Raw genomic sequence first — 21441 nt, 5'->3', positions numbered from 1 at the left:
TTGCAAGTCCATTACTAAGGGTTTATCTGAAGGTTTTTGTTCAAGAATTTTCACTGTAGTCTGCTGATAGCAGGAAACTATAAATAGCTAAAATATATGCCATTTGAAAGGTTAAACATCATGTTTTCAAAGGATTTTAGCGACCCAAGAAAGACAATATAGTATCTTTTTTGCTCCAGTAATTTTTAAAATGGAAGTATAAAATACATTCCAGATTTTTTTTTTTTTTTTTGACAGAGTTTTTCCCTGTTGCCCCTGGAGTGCAGTGGTGCAATCTCCGCTCACTGCAACCTCTGCCTCCTGGGTTCAAGCGATTCTCCTGCCTCAGCCTCCCGAGTAGCTGGGATTACAGGAGTCCACCCCACGCCTGGCTAATTTTTGTATTTTTAGTAGAGACAGGTTCCCCATGTTGGCCAGACTGGTCTTGAACGCCTGAGCTCAGGTGATCTGCTTGCCTCTGCCTCCCAAAGTGCTGGGATTACAGGCTTGAGCCACTGCTCCTGATCCAGAATTTGTTTTTTTGGGTTTTTTTTTTTTTTTGAGACAGAGTCTCGCTCTGTCACCTAGGCTGGAGTGCAGTGGAGCAATCTTGGCTTACTGCAACCTCCACCTCCTGGGTTCAAGCGATTCTCCTGTCTCAGCCTCCTGAGTAGCTGGGACTATAGGAGCCTGCCACGATGCCCTGCTAATTTTTTTGTATTTTGAGGAGAGACGGGGTTTCACCATGTTAGCCAGGATGGCCTTGATCTCCTGACCTCATGATCTGTCTGCCTCAGCCTCCCAAATAACACCCTCATGAAGTAACAGACTATTTCTATAATCGTAGATTTTTTATTCCCCTTACCAGTCAATAATGCCCACCCCAAAAGTAATCACTGTTCTGACTTCTATTATCATTGATCAGTTTTGTCTGTTTTTGATCATCATATAAATGTGATCCTACAATATGTACTCTATTGTGCCTGGCTTCATCTGCTCAACATAGTATCTGTGAGAGTCAACTGTATTTTTGCATGGATTGCTCTGTAATTTTTCAAAATTAAGATTATTTTCATTCTAATTGTTCTATAATATTCCATTCTATGAATATATCACAATATATTCATGATTTCACTGTTAAGGAAAATTCTTGTACTTACCCTTTGGTCAATAAAGGCCATTCTTTCCTTAGTGACAGATCTAGGAAAATAATTGCTAGATTATAGAGTAGGCATATATATTCGGCTTTAGCAGTTTAGTGGTTTCTGCTTTCCTACCCCTGTATAGGCCCCTTCGTCTAGAGAGTAATGACCACCCTAAGCTGATCTCTTACTTCCACACTGTTTGCTTCTTTTTCATGCCTCATGCGAAATGTTCGCACTGATCTTCACTATTCTGTGCTCTTTCCCCAAAACATGCCACAGCAACACAACACAATCCACCTTCCCAAAAGCACACCCTTGAATTTCTGTTCATTCCTGCTCCTCCATTTCTAGAATCCAATGTAGAAATTACTCCAGTAACTCTAGGCACAATAGTTTTGTTGCTGTGAAGTTTTATTTTTTAATTTTTAAAAAATCCAAACCTATTGGAAAAAAAGACAAGAATTTTCTCTTTTAAGAACTTTTATTACGCATTGCTAAATAACATTGCACGATGTATTGCACACATCATGCGGTAAACAGCACTCCACAGTAATCCGTACAATAGCTCGTACAATGACAATCAAAATAGTTTGAAAACCATTATAGTTTTCATCCCAGTGTCTTTATATTCTTCCATGCAATCTGATTTCATAATTAAGATTACTCTCCCATTCTACAACAACCAACCAAAAATAATTTTTTATAAAAGCCCAACCACAACAAAAGGTCATTGGGACATTACGAAAAGTCCGAAATTAGACTCCGAAATATCACAAGGTGTCCGTCTTTTGAAAGACTTGTCCCTAAAATTTGTGTGATCTGACACTTGGGTTGCTTTTACCGCCAGCAGCATGTGAGACTGTACTTACTAAGAAGGAGCAGTACATTGACACATCGACTGAAAATTCTTGAGGTAATAGATTTTTAAATTTCACTGCTTAAAAAAAAAATCTCTTAATTTTCAGGTCCTGTCCAGCAGGACCTACCTGTTGGCAGGAAGATTCTTTTCCTTTTTTTTTCTTTGTCAAATATTTACACATATCTGCATATACAACCTGTCTTTGTCTTTTCTAAGCACATGGTTTAGTTTAATTATTCAGCATACATTCATCAGGAAAAGTTGAATTATATATTATGATACATAAAGAATATAACAAACCCAGCATTTTGTATAAAGCTAAAACAAAAGGCACAGATCAAGAAGAGCAAAATAACATATTATACAAAAAGGCTGGATGTTGATAAAGCTCACTGGGAATGAATAACATGTAAATAGCAGACACCATGGTTCTCCAGCATCTGTATGAAAGTATATTACTGACAAAATATTGCCAAGAATAAGTTGTAAGGAATTGGTCAAATTCCTGAAGTACCATACAGTTACTTTTATTTTTAATGCTTTTGGTAAAGTAATTTTGTCCTAATTGGAGCTATAGATAAAACTGAGTCATTTCAACTCCTGTTCTAAACTTAATTAGCATTTTTTATGGTTTTAAAGTACAGTTCAATTTTAATGGCTTTAATTTCTGGTGTTTAATATCCATTTGTATAGGTCAGCTTAAAAATGAACAATGAATTTAAGAAAAATACATTGGCTAACCTGTTCTAGAGATAATACAGTAGATTAAGGTAGCAAATGCAGCCTATATACATCCCTAAATATACGCTTTCTCCTTAGCACTTTAAATAGAGGGATCAAAGAACACCCACAAAAAATATATGGCTCTTTAGATAAGAAATAAAGTCAAGTGAAAAAAATAAGGCACTAATAACGTATATAAATGTTATATACTCATCACACAAAGCACCATATGGAAGGTTAAAGGGATTATACATTAGTGTTATTGGAAAATGAGAACAAACCCAGTTTCCCTGGCTTTTATTCACCAACTTCTTCCTTTATTTTCAGTAATTAGAGTGTAAATGCTAATGTGGTAGAAAAGTATATACTATGCTAAAAACACAATTCATGGAACCAACAGCATGAAATAATCATTTGGAAATAAGAAGTTGATTGCTCTAAAAAGTGTAAGAAATTAGGTTTTTAAGATACTTCTTATTTCTCAACATTTCATCTCAACATACTTTTTCCTTTGCAATTTCTTTTGAGAGATTTCTGCATATCAATATTGTCTAATTAAAAAAAATTTGCTGTACTCCTCTCTTTCATAAAATATATTCAGAATGATTTCTTCCACATAGTTTTGTGATTATCAAAGTTAATAGTATAACTAATGAAATGGAGAAAAGGTTAAAAAATAAAATTGCATAAATATTTTCCAATATCATTAAAAAGAATCAGTGAAATCTCTTTTCAACCAGGCCCATTTTAAACTCGAAAAATATTATAACTTTCTTTATTTGGAAAATGGCTGCAAATTTTATAGAAAACTAAAAATATGCAATCTAATGAAATGATGGACAAGATCTGGTACAAATTACTATTCATCTTATAATCAAGAAATTTCTTCTAATTTTCTATTGTTAAAGAGAATATAATTAAAATGGAATATATTCTGATACTTAAATAGAAGATGACAATAATTCCTTAGAACTGTAATTTCTGAATATACAGTAATAACAGATAAACACTCAATTTTTTTCTCTTTAATATTTTACTCTATTTGGGAAAAGAATGAATAATTGTCCCACAGTTTTGAAATAGATATACATTGATATAAATATGTTTGTTTCATAAAATTGCCTTACAATTTTGTTTAAAATAGAATCAAAACAACTGGTTCTTTGTTAACATTTTAACATCACTATTGTGTTCCTTCTACAGAAAATCATTTCTGTCATCTCTCAGAATTTACCAATTACTATGTTAATAATTGCTTCTAAAAGCAACAAAATTGTCAATTAATTTTCGTATTAAAAATCTGTAACAGATTGTCCTTGTCAAGGTAAATGGTTTTATATATATATACAAACTAATTATTATTCTATGTTTCACGTGAAATATAAGGTTGGTCTACTTTTTAAAATACCCTCCAGAGGATTGTAATTGTGATGAAAATGATCAAATAATAAAAGTAAGCTATTGAGGAGTTGCCATATGACACTTAAAAAAATGGGTCTTAGAAGGGTTTGTTGTCAGCTGATAATGAAATTATGATACTTTATCTAGACTTTTCATTATAAAGAAACATAAAGCATGCTAATTTTCTATAAAATGAAAGAATTTAGATATTTATATCAAATATTTAGATACTAGTGGCTTGAAACAATACAAATATATGGGGATATTGAAGAAGTAATACATTCACAAAAATGCTATTTTTAAGAATTTGATTGGATTACTAAGAATATTTCCCAAGCTGGGGCATGGCGAGGTGAACACATCACAAATTCACAGAGAACCAATGACAGCATAGCTTGCCAGCCACAAGAATCTAAAAGGACATTTCAGCAATTTCTGGGGTCCTTTAACACTCAAGTCTGTCTCTCCCTTGTTCTTTTCTGTTATGTAATGAATCTATACTAAATATATTGAGTGTGACATATCTAAATCATATCAATAAAAAAGTCAAACACTTGCAAATGACAAACGTTTTCTCTAGAATAGGGTTAATATCAGTTACATTCAATGTGATCTACTTTAGATTATCAAAAATCTAACAATGTTCACAGAGCATGAATCCATGATTGAATCTTATATACAAATGCTACACTATATAAATCCACCCCAAGTCCAAGCTGTAGGACATTTTGCTGAAACAAAGACCATAAACCATGCCTATAACCCTTTTTGGATGAAGAATGAATGATCTGGGGTCAGGTTGGATGAAACGTCCACACATGCTTTCTGTCCAATTAATATGCAAACACAATATTGATCTTACAACAGTCACGAAGCAATTTCTGAAGCTTGGTTTTAAAGTATTATTAGGCCCTCTGATCCAACTGGTATCTTCATTTGCTTGACTTACTTCTTGGCAGAGGGCTAGGCAGTGTTCTCCAACTCCTATCAAGAGGGAAAGGTGTTCCAGGCACTCCTGATACATTTCCATTTACAGATAAAATAAGCCAAGGTAAATTATGCTCACTACCAGAGCTAAATTCTGGAGTGTGTTCAGTGCTGAATTCATTTCATTACAGTGAAAGGAGTTACAGGCAAGACAGAATTTATCCCACACTTGGCCAAGCTGGGAAGAAGACTGCAGAGGCGAAAATCAAGATAATTAGGAAATTTAAGAGAAAAAGGAGCTTGATGTTGAAGTATGTGGGTATCATTTCACAAGGAAAGTCATTTAGTATTAATAATGGAATAGAGTGACACAATATAGCACAGAACTGAAAAAAAGTATTTTTTATGTTAGTGAGTCTGAATAATTTAAGTGATACAAAGTTAGATATACCAAATGAAAATTTTTAGAAGAAAAAGGAAGTGACAAAAAAGGGCAATGGCAATGTTTTGTGTATTTAAAAAAAAATTATTGCCTTTTACATTCATACTGTTATTCTAAAATAGTCACTTCTTTAGCCAAAAAGATATATATAGTTTGTAACATGCATAATTACATTCTTTTAAAACTGGCAATATGTATAGGGATTTTGTAAGGTATGTGATATAGTAAAGCTTCAGCTAATGCTCCAAAGAAGCAATGGGAATAGTCTCACTACTGTGACTCTGTTTCTTGGATTTGGATGAAGTCAACTAAAGTTCCAGCCTTACAATTAGTAACAATAGAAGTCCCACACAAAGTTTGGCTATGAAATGTGTATTTGTTCTATTTTCAAAATCAGAGTTACAAAGGAGTCCCACTGTAATTCTCTCTTAAAGGTTTGTATCATTGGTTTGCATCCAAAAGGTAACATTTCACAATCTTAAAATACTCCCCAAATTTTGGAACTCTGATTTTGTTCTGATAATACTTTAATGCTTCTATAAAATTATGTTTTATCAAATTAATAATTGTGGCTATAAAAATTAACAATGTGATTTTGAAGACAGGCATAGTAGGCACATGCTTGTAATCCCGGCTACTCCAGAGGCAGAGGAGGGAGGAGCGCTTGAGCCCAAGAGTTTGAGACCAGCCTGGGCAACATGGAGAGAACCCCTGTCTCAAAAAAAAACAAAAACAAAGAATTTTGTAACTTATTTTCCATATTAGGGGGACAGTATCATAATGAAATTATAATTTTAAATACAAAATATGCTTAAACTTGGGATTGGTATGCAAAACTGGTAGTTTTGATTGATCATATTTTTAGTCAGGGAGATTTCTTTTATAGAATTCATGAATTATGAAATTGCAGTTAAAACTTTCAGTATAAATTAACTTAATATTTTAAACAAACATTCCAATGAGGTATATTAGGTAACACTTATTAAGTATTATTTGCTAGGTTTGATAACCATTCCAAGATTACTACAATTTCAGAAATTGCTACTTTTCTTCAGGTATGTTTTATTTGTTTTAAATCTTTAGCTTCTGATTCCTCCCAAATTTAAAGAGATGAACGTATTTGCTAACACTGTTATCCTACTGTCTCCACTGAAATATATGTATCAGTTGCTTTAACTTTGTATACTGTCTCCATTGAAATGTATGCACTGATTGCTTTGTCATTATTTAAATGGCACAAATATTTTAAAGTGCATTACCAAATTTTAAGGCTATATTTATAACAGATATTAACACAAAACAATAAAGCAGACCATGGGAAAGATCACTTTCAATAGCTGGGAGAGATTTCAGCCACAAATATGGAAGAATAAAAATATAATCCAATGTGAAGACTCACATTAAGGCTTATGTGCAGGTTGCTTATAAAATTAAAATCTAAAAATGTTTTTTCTTTTTTCTTTTCTAAGAAAAATAAATTTTCTTATTTTTGTAATAAAGTATGCCAATTAAGTTTATAGAGGCCACTAACTTTTTTGTAATTCTAATGTAACAGCCAGTGTAAAAGTGTAATGTTAAAAACAATTTCATTTCACAAGGGAGCAGCTGGATTGATGTCTTGGCAGATGTGCCCTCATTTGACAAAGGTCAGGAAGGAATGCTAACGTTTCGCACATACCAGAGTGAGTTTTTTGGCCCCTCCTGTCTCTCCTCTTCTCCTTCAGTGAAGAGGAATGGTTAGAATAGCAGAGGTATGGAGAAAAATGAGGTTGAAGAGGGGCATCAGGGACTGGAAATGATTACAGTGGTTCATAGGTATTTTAGGAGAGCAGTTGGTCATATATTTGGGTGGTAAAGTTGAAAGACAAAGGCTCAGTTGGAGCCTTGGGACTCAAGAGATAGTCAGTGTCACAGAACAAGGTATTTTCTGACAAGCACCACTGAATCTTGATACCACAGCACAGAAAGTACAATTAAAGATATCATGTTGTAACCTGACTTGTGTTTAATTATGTTTGTTTTCTTGTCTGTTCGACTCTTAGGACACAATAGCACCTATGAGAAAATCAAGGTGGTGGCAACAAGATGTTGCTTGTACCAAAAGGTTTGACCCTTCTCTTCTTACACATATATAAATTATTCCACGATTTATAATTATCCCACCAAATCACTAAATCGTACATAATCTAACTTATTTTTCTGGGAATTGCTGTGGGCATTTATAATTGCCAACATATTCTTTCCTACTTTTCATAATGGCATAATTAAGTTCCTCTGTCAAGCAACATACACAAAAATGGATACTGTTACTAAAAATGTGAAAAGTATCACCAATTTGGCTTGAGTAGTTGATTTAAATCCCTCAAGTTTTAAAATGAGGCAATCCAAAAGTCAATTCATCTTTCTCACATTATCTGACACACATCTCCTCAAATTTTATTTTTATTGAAAACAAATTTCCTATTGTAAGTTTTGGCAAAGCATTTGTTTGGCTAATCAGGCAGAAAGGAAATTATCCTTCAAAAGACGATTTCTTTAAAAATTATGCACTCCTGTACAATCTTTCTTTTTATCCGAAAAAGGGTCTCATATTATCTCCATGACCTCATCTCCTGAAGTTACATTAAAATGTTTATTACAAAGATCTTGTAAAAAACAAATGTACAATCTTATGGATATGTTCATGCAAGGTGACAAAAATATATGCAAAAGGGTCTTCACTCTTGCTTTCTTTGTAATAGAGAAGTGAAAATAATCTTGTAGTCCATTCAACAGGGGACTAATTCAATAAATTAAAGTATACCCCTACAATGGATTATGCAGTAATTTATAAAAGAATGAGGTAAATCTATTTAAACGCTTATGGAAAGGTATCTACTAATATATAATAAAATGACAAAGAGTCACAGCACAGTAAGAATATTTTTCTATTTGTATAAAATGAATACACACACAGACACATACACAAACACACTTATTTGTATATTTGTAGAAAGTGTCTGCAAGGACACATACCAAACCATTAACAGTGGTTACCCCTAGAAAATAAGGGGTGGGGTAAGCAGAGAAAGTTGTATTTTATAAATTCTGTATAGTTCAATTTTTTTAAGTAGTATATATTAAATTTACAATAAAAGCATATAAAATGACAAGCCTTGGATAGAAAGATATTTATTTTATGTGCACGCTTCTTCTTAAAGTAGTTTTTAGAATTTCTCCCAAAAGTTACTACTACTGTTTTACCTTCAAAGTTGGCACTGACATATAAATAATACTTTTTATTTTCTTCTCTCTTTTTAAGATCTTGATGAAACTTAGTAAAAAATTCACAAATAATCATTTTAAGTTACCAGCAGGGAAAGGCCTAATAGATACGACCCTTTAAAGAGAAAAATGTATATGTTAATTTAAAAAATCTACTCAATAGAAAAATGAAAAACCTGTGCAACACAGTGCACACTATTTCAAGCACTGATGAAATAGCCATCACTGAAAACAGACACCACTTTGTAACAGGAATATTGGAAAGTTTTCCAAATAATATAAAAATATGTCCAAAAGATAAGTTATTTAAAGAAAGAAATAAAAATCCCTGAGTAGGCCATTATAAGATAACAGATACATAACCTAGAAAACAGATTATCCAAGACCAAAGAGTATGTTATTCAGCCAGTTGGTACGTATGTATATGGCATATGTGTTCATATGCAGTTATGGGAACATTTCGTATATACCATACATATGACATATATACATCATACATATACAGATCAGCTAGGTTTAGAGTTCATCATATTCACATATTGCCAAACTAATGCCTAAGTTCAGGAAAGATGAATTTACGAAACCTAAGTACTCTTATGACAGGTTAGAAATTCTCCTTCTTTCAGTCTTAATACTATTACACCTAAGATAGGCACTCAATAAATATCTGTTAAATGGATGGATGGGTGAATGAAAAGATAAATTTGTGAAAACAGAGCATCACTATTTCTTGTATTATATTATGCTTTAGAAATATGCTATTCCCAAACCATAAATGTCACACACTCCTCTAACTGGAAATAGACAACTAATCCAGAAGCTGTAGTACAGTTATTCTGTGTTATTCAGAAAGAATGAAAGCATGCTGGATTGTTATTCACGCAAGTCAACTTCACTTTTTATGTCAAACAAAAATAAAATATTCTTACACTCTGGAGCCCAACAAAAATAAACTACTCATGTTAACGCATGTTTTATCATATCATCTATTTCAAATCAGACAAGGTTGCTGACAAATAAATGTACATCTAAGACAGATGACTAATTTTAAGAATTTGGAGACAATTCAGAGCTTTAGGCTTTTTAGGGGTCTTTTTTTTTCCTGTTTGCTGATGAACTTTTGTGATGAAAACAAAGGCATATCATAGCCTAGTTACTTGTCAATTTCTTATTGTTAAAGCTTTTGTAGGTTGAGAAAAACTTCCTGAAAATATTTCCTTCACTTTTTTGTTTCCTTCTCCAAAAGCAGCTGATATTGGACAAACTCAAGAACATAAGAAGTTTTCAAACTAACTCCTCCATAAGAAGATGCCCCCCAAAAATGTTACATTTGAGCAGTTAAATGTAAGAAAAAATCCTTCAAAACTAGTATTTGTTTTTATGAAAAGCCTTGAAAACAAATAAAAACAGAGAGGAGGAGGCAAGAGATAACAGGGTTAGGATATTAAATGATGTAAGACTTTGACCTAAAGCAGAATTATCTATAATTACAAGTTGGCTAAAAAATTAGCAGAATAGGAATTTTTTAAAGGCTTAAGCAGTTCTCTACAGCAAACTTGTTTTCGGGATTAAATAATCCCAATGTGAAGGATCTATCTACAGAGTGAAGCATGTTTTCCAAAATATAAGAATTTTAAAAAGACTGAATATTTGGGTCTTGAGAATTTCCTAAAAGCAGCCAGTTTTGTCAGTTTACAAAGCTTAATACTCCTTGGGGTGACATTGCACAAATTTCTGTGTTTGTGTGACAAAAATAAAGAGCAAGAAATAGAAAAGTTCAGCATCGAAATAGCCTGTTGTCTACATTGACTTTAATTTAATACATTGCCAAATTATGTCCACAAAGGAACCATCATCTTTCAATAGGTCTATGAAAATGTGGAAAAATAGTGTAGCGGCATGGAACTGGGTAAGTACAAGGTTATTGGGCCTAGTTTTAATACATATTTATATACACACACATTCACACCCCTACACATATACACTTCAGTAACTTAGTATTCTTCTCATTAATTTAGTTTCACTCATTCCCTTTTGGACATTGAGACTTTTAGCAATTATAACATTTGAAAGATAAAAGAATTATACTGCTGGGGCCACAGATTATAATAGGTGCATTCAGTGAACTCTTATCTTCTGAAAAGTGGCCTTGCTTGTTGGTACAGACAGGACTTCAGCTATTCACACCAAGTCTCACAAGATGGCCTGGAAGGAGGTGCAGAGTTCAAAGACAGTCCAAGCAATTCTCAGAAGAGGCGTGCTCAGAATTCTTAGGATAACTGGTTCTTAAAGTATCTTCTTCCAAGAACCACAAAGGTCAGAGTTATGATATAGATGTTTATAGTTTATGAAAGTGACCATTTTTTAAAAGCAGCAGCAATTTGTTTAGGGAAAGGACAGGATACCATGTTGGGAGTGCACCATAGCTAGAGGCATTGTGGCCCATGGAGAATCACTGGGAGATGAGATGGTAGAAGGTTCCTCTCAGTGTTTTTCAAGATGTGACTCACAGATGGGTGTACCCTTTGGTATCGCTCCTACTCCAACCAGCTTAGCTGGATGAAATCATCTGCATGTTACCAGTGCATACCTGTCCGTGACCGTTTTCTCTGTTTTTTACAAAGGCAATAGATAGGAAATACAAATAGACCTAGGGATAAAAAAAATTAAAGGTAGTTAGGATGAGAGGCATTTAGGTTTTCCTATTTTAAAATGTCTATGTTTATTTATTTGCAATGTATGAACATACAAAGAGGAAGACACATCTATGCTATGAAATGTATTTACTTCTACAATATTTCATTCTTTAATATTTCCCTTTGGCTTTTCTCCCCTTTAGCACCCTCAGTGATACCAGTTTAATAATAATGATCTCTATCAAAATATCAAAACTTTGGTTTAAATCTTCTATATTGTCCACAGTCATATCATTTGCACACTATGATACTCACACTTGTTTCAGGCAGTATAGCATATCACTTAACAACACAGGCTGTGGAGCCAAATGTTGGGTTTGATTCCTGGTTCTACCACTTATGAGGTTCTAGTAAGTCTTAATTTCCTCAACTGTATAATACAGATAGTAATATCTATTTCATAATGTCCTAACTCACATTGCAAGAACTTAAATGTCAGATACTTTATAATTCTATCTGTCCTGCACATTTATTACTTGCTAAACACAAGTTGACATATGAAAATCATTTTATTTAGCAAAAAAACCCCATCTAATATATGGAACAATGATCAAAGCAGCCTTTATCTATAGCATTTAGCTTAAAATTATTAAAGCAATAGTTCTCAAAGTATGGTCCCTGAACCAACTGCATGAGCATCACCTGGGAACTTTTTAAAAATAAAAATCAATGGACTTTTCCCATATACCAAGTCAGAAACTGCAGACCGAAACCAGCAATGTGTGTTTTATCCAGCCCTTGAGGATATTCTAAAGCCTGCTAGAGTCTGAGAACCACTGCTTTAAAATACATATTTTAATATACTTGCATAAATACAACTATGCAAATCACTGCAAGGTTTTCTATTTGTCAGTGCTCAAGTGTATGTTGGGTATATGTTCCTGTACACACTGACAGTATCTGTTTGTATCCATGGCATCTTTTACTGGACCAAATGAAACACATAAGGTGCACTAGAACTTCTTTTCCTTGATGCTTCAACCTGAACTCAGAATTAGAAAATTTGGGTTCTACTCCACTTGCCTTTTTCCCTAAGGATACTAATTCTATTAGCTTTGTGTTATAAAAGGGTTAATAACGCTTTATAAGATACATGAATCACAGCGTTCATAGACTGAAAAATTCATACTAACATATCCTACAGGAAACACGCTCCTCTGATCTTTTAAATGATATGCTGGTAATCTATCTAAAGCAGGCATACAATAGAAATTATGTCCACTTAATAACTGATTCATATTATTACATTTACACTCATATTCCCTCTATGGCCCTCAGATAATTCTAATCTCAGATGCATGAAGTGTTTCTTACCGATTACAACCGCTAGGGCCCCTAGTGCCAATCCCAAAACCATAATTACAGGTGCAATGAATAATTTTCCAGCTGGAAAACAAAAGGCAAAATTATTTAAAGAGTCTTAAAACTAACCTACCAAATAATTACAGTGATGCCTTTTAAATACCACAGTGTGTATTATTTTTTAAGTAATCTGATTACACTTAAGGCTGTATATATCTAAGAAATGTATCAGGATTAGGTATAGAACAGATATACACATGTAAGTTTAGTAACTTCACCAAAGTCCTGAGCACATGCATAAAACATAAATCACTTATCCTTTCTAACCAAAAACATTCCAAAGCCACTGGCTTACTGTAGTCTACCAGGACAGTTCATCTTTGTGCTTTTCCTTAAGATCCTTTCCATTTTCAATGTTCGCAATGCTAAAAGATTAAGAAAGAAGTGGCACATTTTGAGTTGGTAGGAGAAAATGTTGTTACCTCATAACGTGGAGGGCTGGTAGGTCCTACAGAGGGCTTCTGTCCAAGCCCACATCTAAAGAATGGTTTATTTACATCCTGGGTCCAAAGAAAACTAATAATATGAACGCCTACAGACTGAACTACAAATGGGACATTTCAAGATGTTAGAGAAAACTATGAAAAAATATACAGTACATTGAAAGTTACTCAAGTGAATCATTTTAACCAATTGAAAAAGGAAGCACTTATAAAATAAAAAGGCAAAGTGCTGGTAAGGATGTCAAGTGCTATCAGCCAGCATTTTCTTTTCTAAATGAATCATTAAGCAGTGATGATAAACTCTAGCCATAAGTATACATAGCAGAGTCCAACATCGGAATCCCACTGACTTTGAAAGACACAGGCACAAAAAAGAGGCTAGTAAATACATGTTGTTATTGTATTTTAAACCTTACGGCATGTGACACAGCTTCAGAGCTGCACAACTCAAATGCAACAAGAGATGAGAAAGAGAGAAACTTTGCAGTAGACTCACAAGCCAATTTAAGAATGAAACAGCAATATCATTCTATAAATTAAAGGACAGTAATTTAGAATCATCAATTACATTAAAAAAGAAACTAAGACAGCCATTTGTTGGAAGTTTGTCAAAACATATTAACTTTTTTATTCTTAAGAAATGATCTTTGGAACCAGATTACCAGACATGTATACAATACTGTTTTAAATATCTAATTTAAAAAGATCTCCATCCAATTAGCACCATGTCTAGACATGGGTTTTATTTATATTTTTTGCCAATGACAGAATCCAAGTAAGTAATAAGTCCCATTGAATAATTACATTTAGTACACTCTTAAAGTGATGCTTAAGAATTTAGAATATATAAGCACATATATTTTAAAAGAATGTGTTTTTCTCCTATGCACATAGCTCAGTCTGTTCATTCATATTTCCTTTTTAAATAATTATCAGTATATTTTCCTAATAGTAATAAAACATAACTAAAAAGTAACAGCATCGATTTTCTTTTTCCTCTCAAATATCACAGAATTGAAGGAACGAGATAGGAAATAAACTTATTCCAATTATGAAATCCATGTTCAAAACATGTTTACATCCACTTTTGAAACTGTCTTAAGGGACTAGGCATACTATCTCTTATTCCTAGGTTAGTAGCATTGCTCTAAAACATCATTTTCAATTGCTATCATATCCATATATCATATTTTATTTAAATATTCCGATACTTAGTTTTTTGTTTCTTTTCCCTATTTTAAATTATACTTGCACACAACCCATTTTCAGTTTATCTAGATTTATCATGTTTTAAAATGTCCTTCACATTAGTATCAAATTTCTTTGCAAAAGAATTGTACAAAATTTTCAATTCATTAAGTATGAAAGTCCAATATTAAGTATTAACTTGATAAAACATTTGCTAATCAATAGGAGATGTCTTATCAAGTTAATACTTAATACTCAAAGTATCTCATTTTGAGACTGCCAATTTACATTTCTCTGACAGCTAGTAACACTGAATATTTTTGAACATATGTATTGGCTATTTGTATTTCTTCAGTTCTGGTTCCAGGCTTGTCTTTTTTTTTTTTTTTAATTAAGTATTCATTTTTGGAGAAGGCTCCATTGTTTTTGTTTATATAAATTACTTGCCATCTAGAAATCAATTGAAGTCCTATTCTTAAAAATTGTATGACTTGATTTAAAACTTAGAATTTTTGTAAGAAGTAATATGAGAATTTAAAATTTCTCCTCAGCCACTTTTATTCCCAGTACCACTCCTTTAATAATCTTCCCATGCCTCACTGGGGGAGATGCCCCTATGTCAGAGGCTGCTAATCATCCCCAAATCTCTCTTCTCCTTTATAATTTATGAGCAGAACCTCTGATCTCTAGCTGAGCACGTGGTTACACAGAATGAAGACCATGTTTCCCACCCTTCAGCTGTGAGAGAGATGAAGGCCCTTTCTCTGCCTCTGGCCAAAGACCACATGAGGCTGTATTCCAAGACGGAGGGAGCAAGTTGTGTTACATCACACAAGGACAGTGGGTGGGAGGGCGTTCCTATACTCCATCTTCTCTCTGAAATGGCAGGGAGTAAGTAACTTTGTAAATTACAACATTACTTTTCCTGCTTTTTGTGGAGATGGGGGAGGGAGGACCACTTCACTTGGAGTTATGGTCCAACAGCAGTTAAGAGGCAGCTGTGCTTGGGGTGGGGAAATTATGTGTGGATGAGAGAGTTTATCTTAAAGCCAGCTGCTCCCTACTTTGACAGGCTTAACCTGATGTGATTTTATGTGCACACATGCATCTGCACCCACAAAAGATAGGCCAAAAAGGAGCTTGGGAGGTTGGGCCTTTAAGAGGTGATTAGATCTTGAGAGCAGAGCCCTTATGACTGGATTAATACCACTATCATAGGAGCGTGTTAGTTATCAAGGGAGTGGGTTCCTGACAAAAGGGTAAGTTTGGCTCCCATTTTCTCTGTCTCGTGGGCTTGCTGGCCCTTCTGCCATGCTATGATGCAGCACAAAGGCCGTCACCAGATGCAGCCACTACATCTTGGACTGCTCAGCCTCCAGAACCATGAGCCAAATAAATGACTTCTCTAAAATAAAGAATGGATGGAAACACGCTGCCGCGACAAAATTAAAGGTGCCACTGAAGTAGAAAATAAAATAACAAGGCAGAAAATACAGTGATTTTGTGTTTTCATGTTGCTCTCTGCATATACAGATTTGCAAATAGCTTCTATCTGAAAACTTAATTTGCAACTGATTTTCTCATGGTATTAGAGGTTAAGGTGAGATTCCCTAGTTATCCCTCCAATATCATCTGTTTAACTAATACGTATATATTGGTTATATAATTATAACATCCACCATATTTGCAAATTAAGAAGCGGCACACACTGGGAAATCATTAAAAGCAGGCTTGACTATTGAATGCTATTGGCTGTGGAAAACTATGTTCCATTAACCTCTGGAAGAATATTTTTATAGAGATCACATAGATTTTAGAAAATGACGGCACTGGTTTCCATATGTGAAAGTGCATTTGCGTATATATGTTCTTTTACCGGAAAGAAATCTATCACTAACATCAGCTTTGTTCTGATCAGGTATCATATGCTTCTAAGGAGGAAAATGGTTCACAACAGTCATGAAGTGACCAAGGGCTAAGGAGAGATATAAAGATTTTCATAAAGTAACTAGGCAAAAGTAGGAAGGAAAACAGAAATGTGGAAGATGATAAAAAGTATTGCCTACACATGAGAAACACGGCCAGAAAAGGAATTCTAACAGACATCCACGTGATGAAAAAGGGGAAGAAATCTCACATGGTTACATTCCAGAGCAGCAGGGAATGGAATACATTCGAGAGGAGCAGAAGAAGAAATATTCCGTCAAAGAACCCTGTATTACCCAAAGGCAGTGGCATTTGGCCAGGGTGATTTGTTTATGGGCAGGTGTCTGTGTTTCTATTTGCATACTTGTGTACCAGTGTGGGAAGAGGTTGTGTATGAGGCTACTATGTGTTGTTGAGGAAGAGGGGGTAAAAAGTCAATCCACAAAAGCATTTTCACTTGGATAATTAAACTTGGGTTTGTATGCACTGAGGGCATTTGATACTTATTATATTAACTGTTACCTATTAATAATTAAAACAATGAAAAATATATACAACTTATCACTTATATAGATATCATGGAACTCTATTACAGGGCTCTGAAAGGTAGATTTTTTCCCTGCCTTCCTAGGCTACATTCCATGCTGTACTGTATTGCATGTCCTCCATGAATGAGTGGAGGATATGTGTATGACCTGCTGCTGGATATTGTCCATTACAAAAATATACATGACACTGCCCCTCTTGTTAAGTGGCTTACGACAGGGTTTCAGAAATTTAAGAGGCAAATAACTTCAGATTTCTGCGTGTGATTAATCAGTTGCTTTTTCAAACAAAATCTACTTGCTCATATAAGTAGTGTCCTGGTAACAAAATTTAAGTTTTAAATTTTAATCTTAAAGGGTGAGAGAATATCCTCCTCTGAACACTGGGCACATGGCAGGTGCTCTGAATTACCATGGCTGCACATTTCCAAGTTCTATTTTCACTACTTAATTCCCAGGGAAGACACCCATAAGCACGTCAGACACTCACCACAGACTGACCCTCGCACTAATCTCCTTAAATGAGGTCTCTCTGGGAGGTAGCGATATTTGCATCCAAATATACTGAGGTTTGATGTGTGGTCTCCAAAAAATCGGAGCTGGCGGTATCTCTCACCACATCGGTAACAAAAATTAGTGTTACATTGTGAGCAGGTCATATGGTCACATCCTTCAGTTCGCTGGATGTGGATCTGTATCAGCAAGAGAGGGAAAGAGAAGGAAAGAGTTAGTCGAGTTTTTAAAAAGTAAAATCGCAAATTTTATGAAAGAACACTTACCAGTTTCACCAAAATAAAAGTCTCTCATAGCACTCCTGAGGCTGTGAATTTGCTTATAATCATACCCTCCAAGATTATCCTTTTACCAGATACTTTCATGTGTGCAAAGCTTAATAATATTTCAGGTACTCAAGCTGTTGGCTTATCTTGACCAATATAAAAGCAAACAAAGACACATTTATCTTTCCAGACATACACCTAATTCAATGGTTAGGAGGCAATTTAAAATGCTTTGAAAGTATATTTTGTTTATGCTATGATCAGCAAGAATGAGCCAACTTGAGGGAATAAGCAGAGGTAAACAGTATTCCTTAAAAGAAAGGATTACATAAAAGTTTTTGTGAATAAATACCAAAAAGCAGAGGTCTCTTTGTTGAAGGAAATTATAGCAGATATAAATGTATTTGCAATACCATTTTAGTTTTCAGCTCTCATATTATTTGTAAATGTGTTGTTTGTAGAACTGTTTGTACAATACCATCTGTGCAACTAAGCACCTTCCTCTATTGTTGCAGTCAAGTTACACGTAAACACAGCTTCACCCATCATGTAACAAGGATTTCATTTTTGGGTAGTTCACCATATATACATATATATGTATACCATATATGCCATACAGTGGTGGTATGGTATATATACATACACCATATATAACATACAGTGTGGTAGTCACCGCCTCAAGCACTGAGACCATGTTATAATCAAGACTTTACTCTTTGAGATAAAATTGGAAACTCAACTCAGAATCCTCATGGAAAGATATTGTATATCAATTAGAGCCATCTTTATCTGTGCATACTTTGTTGCATGAATAATCATAAAGGACAACATAGTTTAACTTAACATTATTTAATGAAAATACATACTATTTTGGTTACATTGCTGATACGGTTTGGCTCTGTATTCCCACCTAAATCTCATCTTGAATTGTAACAATCCCCACGTGTCAAGGGCAGGGTCAAGTGGAGGGAATTGGATCATGGGGGCAGTTTCCTTCATGCTGCCCTTGTGATAATGACTGAGTCTCAGAAGTTCTGATAGTTTTGTAAGTGTCTGGCATTTCCCCTGCTTGCATTCATTCTCGCTCCTGCCGCCCTGTGAAGATGTGCCTTCTGCCATGATTGTAAGTTTCCTGAGGCTTCCCCAGGCATGCGGAACCATGAGTCAATTAAACCTCTTTTCTTTATAAATTACCCAGTCTCAGGTATTTCTTCATAGCAGCATGATAATGGACTAGTACAATTGCCCAGTTCTCCTGTTACTAAAATGAGACCTCCTAAAAATAGTCTATTTCACTACGGCAGGGGTGTCCAATCTTTTGACCACACTAGAAGAAGAAGAATTGTCTTGGGCCACACATAAAATACATGAAATACACTAATGATAGCGGATGAGCTGAAAAAAATTGCAAACACCATCTCATAATGTGTTAAGAAAGTTTACAAATTTGTGTTGGGCTGCTTTCAAAGCTGTCCTGGGCAGCAAGTGGCCCACAGGTTGGACAAGCTTGCACTTGGAGTAGGTACTTGCTCAAGTCACATCTTTATTCATTCATATGTGAGTTCTTTGCTTAGAAATTTTATTGAGAGCCAAGATGGCCGAATAGGAACAGCTCCGGTCTACAGCTCCCAGCGCGAGCGACGCAGAAGACGGGTGATTTCTGCATTTCCATCTGAGCTTTGAGGAGAGCAGTGGTTCTCCCAGCACGCAACTGGAGATCTGAGAACGGGCTGACTGCCTCCTCAAGTGGGTCCCTGACCCCTGACCCCCGAGCAGCCTAACTGGGAGGCACCCCCCAGCAGGGGCAGACTGACACCTCACACGGCCGGCCAGGTACTCCAACAGACCTGCAGCTGAGGGTCCTGTCTGTTAGAAGGAAAACTAACAGAAAGGACATCCACACCAAAAACCCATCTGTACATCACCATCATCAAAGACCAAAAGTAGATAAAACCACAAAGATGGGGAAAAAACAGAACAGAAAAACTGGAAACTCTAAAAAGCAGAGTACCTCTCCTCCTCCAAAGGAACGCAGTTCCTCACCAGCAACGGAACAAAGCTGGACGGAGAATGACTTTGACGAGCTGAGAGAAGAAGGCTTCAGACGATCAAATTACTCCGAGCTACGGGAGGATATTGAAACCAAAGGCAAAGAAGTTGAAAACTTTGAAAAAAATTTAGAAGAATGTATAACTAGAATAACCAATACAGAGAAGTGCTTAAAGGAGCTGATGGAGCTGAAAACCAAGGCTCGAGAACTACGTGAAGAATGCAGAAGCCTCAGGAGCCGATGCGATCAAATGGAAGAAAGGGTATCAGCCCTGGAAGATGAAATGAATGAAATGAAGCGAGAAGGGAAGTTTAGAGAAAAAAGAATAAAAAGAAACGAGCGAAGCCTCCAAGAAATGTGGGACTATGTGAAAAGACCAAATCTACGTCTGATTGGTGTACCTGAAAGTGACGGGGAGAATGGAACCAAGTTGGAAAACACTCTGCAGGATATTATCCAGGAGAACTTCCCCAATCTAGCAAGGCAGGCCAACATTCAGATTCAGGAAATACAGAGAACGCCACAAAGATACTCCTCGAGAAGAGCAACTCCAAGACACATAATTGTCAGATTCACCAAAGTTGAAATGAAGGAAAAAATGTTAAGGGCAGCCAGAGAGAAAGGTCGGGTTACCATCAAAGGGAAGCCCATCAGACTAACAGCGGATCTCTCGGCAGAAACCCTACAAGCCAGAAGAGAGTGGGGGTCAATATTCAACATTCTTAAAGAAAAGAATTTTCAACCCAGAATTTCATATCCTGCCAAACTAAGCTTCATAAGTGAAGGAGAAATAAAATACTTTACAGACAAGCAAATGCTGAGAGATTTTGTCACCACCAGGCCTGCCCTAAAAGAGCTCCTGAAGGAAGCGCTAAACATGGAAAGGCACAACCAGTACCAGCCACTGCAAAATCATACTGAAATGTAAAGACCATCGAGACTAGGAAGAGACTGCATCAACTAACGAGCAAAATAACCAGCTAACATCATAATGAGAGGATCACATTCACACATAACAATATTAACTTTAAATGTAAATGGACTAAATGCTCCAATTAAAAGACACAGACTGGCAAATTGGATAAAGACTCAAGACCCATCAGTGGGCTGTATTCAGGAAACCCATCTCACGTGCAGAGACACACATAGGCTCAAAATAAAAGGATGGAGGAAGATCTACCAAGCAAATGGAAAACAAAAAAAGGCAGGGGTTGCAATCCTAGTCTCTGATAAAACAGACTTTAAATCAACAAAGATCAAAAGAGACAAAGAAGGCCATTACATAATGGTAAAGGGATTAATTCAACAAGAAGAGCTAACTATCCTAAATATATATGCACCCAATACAGGAGCACCCAGATTCATAAAGCAAGTCCTGAGTGACCTACAAAGAGACTTAGACTCCCACACATTAATAATGGGAGACTTTAACACCCCACTGTCAACATTAGACAGATCAACGAAACAGAAAATCAACAAGGATACCCAGGAATTCAACTCAGCTCTGCACCAAGCCGACCTAATAGACATCTACAGAACTCTCCACCCCAAATCAACAGAATATACATTTTTTTCAGCACCACACCACACCTATTCCAAAATTGACCATATACTTGGAAGTAAAGCTCTCCTCAATAAATGTAAAAGAACAGAAATTATAACAAACTATCTCTCAGATCACAGTGCAATCAAGCTAGAACTCAGGATTAAGA

At 35.3% G+C, this 21441-nt stretch overlaps 1 protein-coding gene across 2 annotated transcripts in view; it reads right to left on the bottom strand.

Moving 5' to 3' along the window:
- Positions 1–1586: 1586 nt before the first annotated feature.
- RNF217 (ring finger protein 217) overlaps positions 1587–21441 on the bottom strand; it is a 138536-nt gene continuing 118681 nt past the window's right edge. For both annotated transcript variants that reach the window (XM_054491767.2, XM_054491766.2), the window contains 3 exons: positions 17391–17592; positions 12751–12822; positions 1587–11390 (listed from right to left, as the gene is read on the bottom strand). In XM_054491767.2, coding sequence (XP_054347742.1) covers positions 11317–11390; positions 12751–12822; positions 17391–17592 — 348 coding nt within the window. In that variant the 3' untranslated portion in view covers positions 1587–11316. The remainder of the gene's footprint in view (positions 11391–12750; positions 12823–17390; positions 17593–21441) is intronic.

Source organism: Pongo pygmaeus, chromosome 5 (assembly GCF_028885625.2).
Source record: "Pongo pygmaeus isolate AG05252 chromosome 5, NHGRI_mPonPyg2-v2.0_pri, whole genome shotgun sequence".
NCBI lineage: Eukaryota > Metazoa > Chordata > Mammalia > Primates > Hominidae > Pongo > Pongo pygmaeus.
Note: the sequence above shows the minus strand (reverse complement) of the source record. Positions and strands in the feature narration are given on the sequence as shown.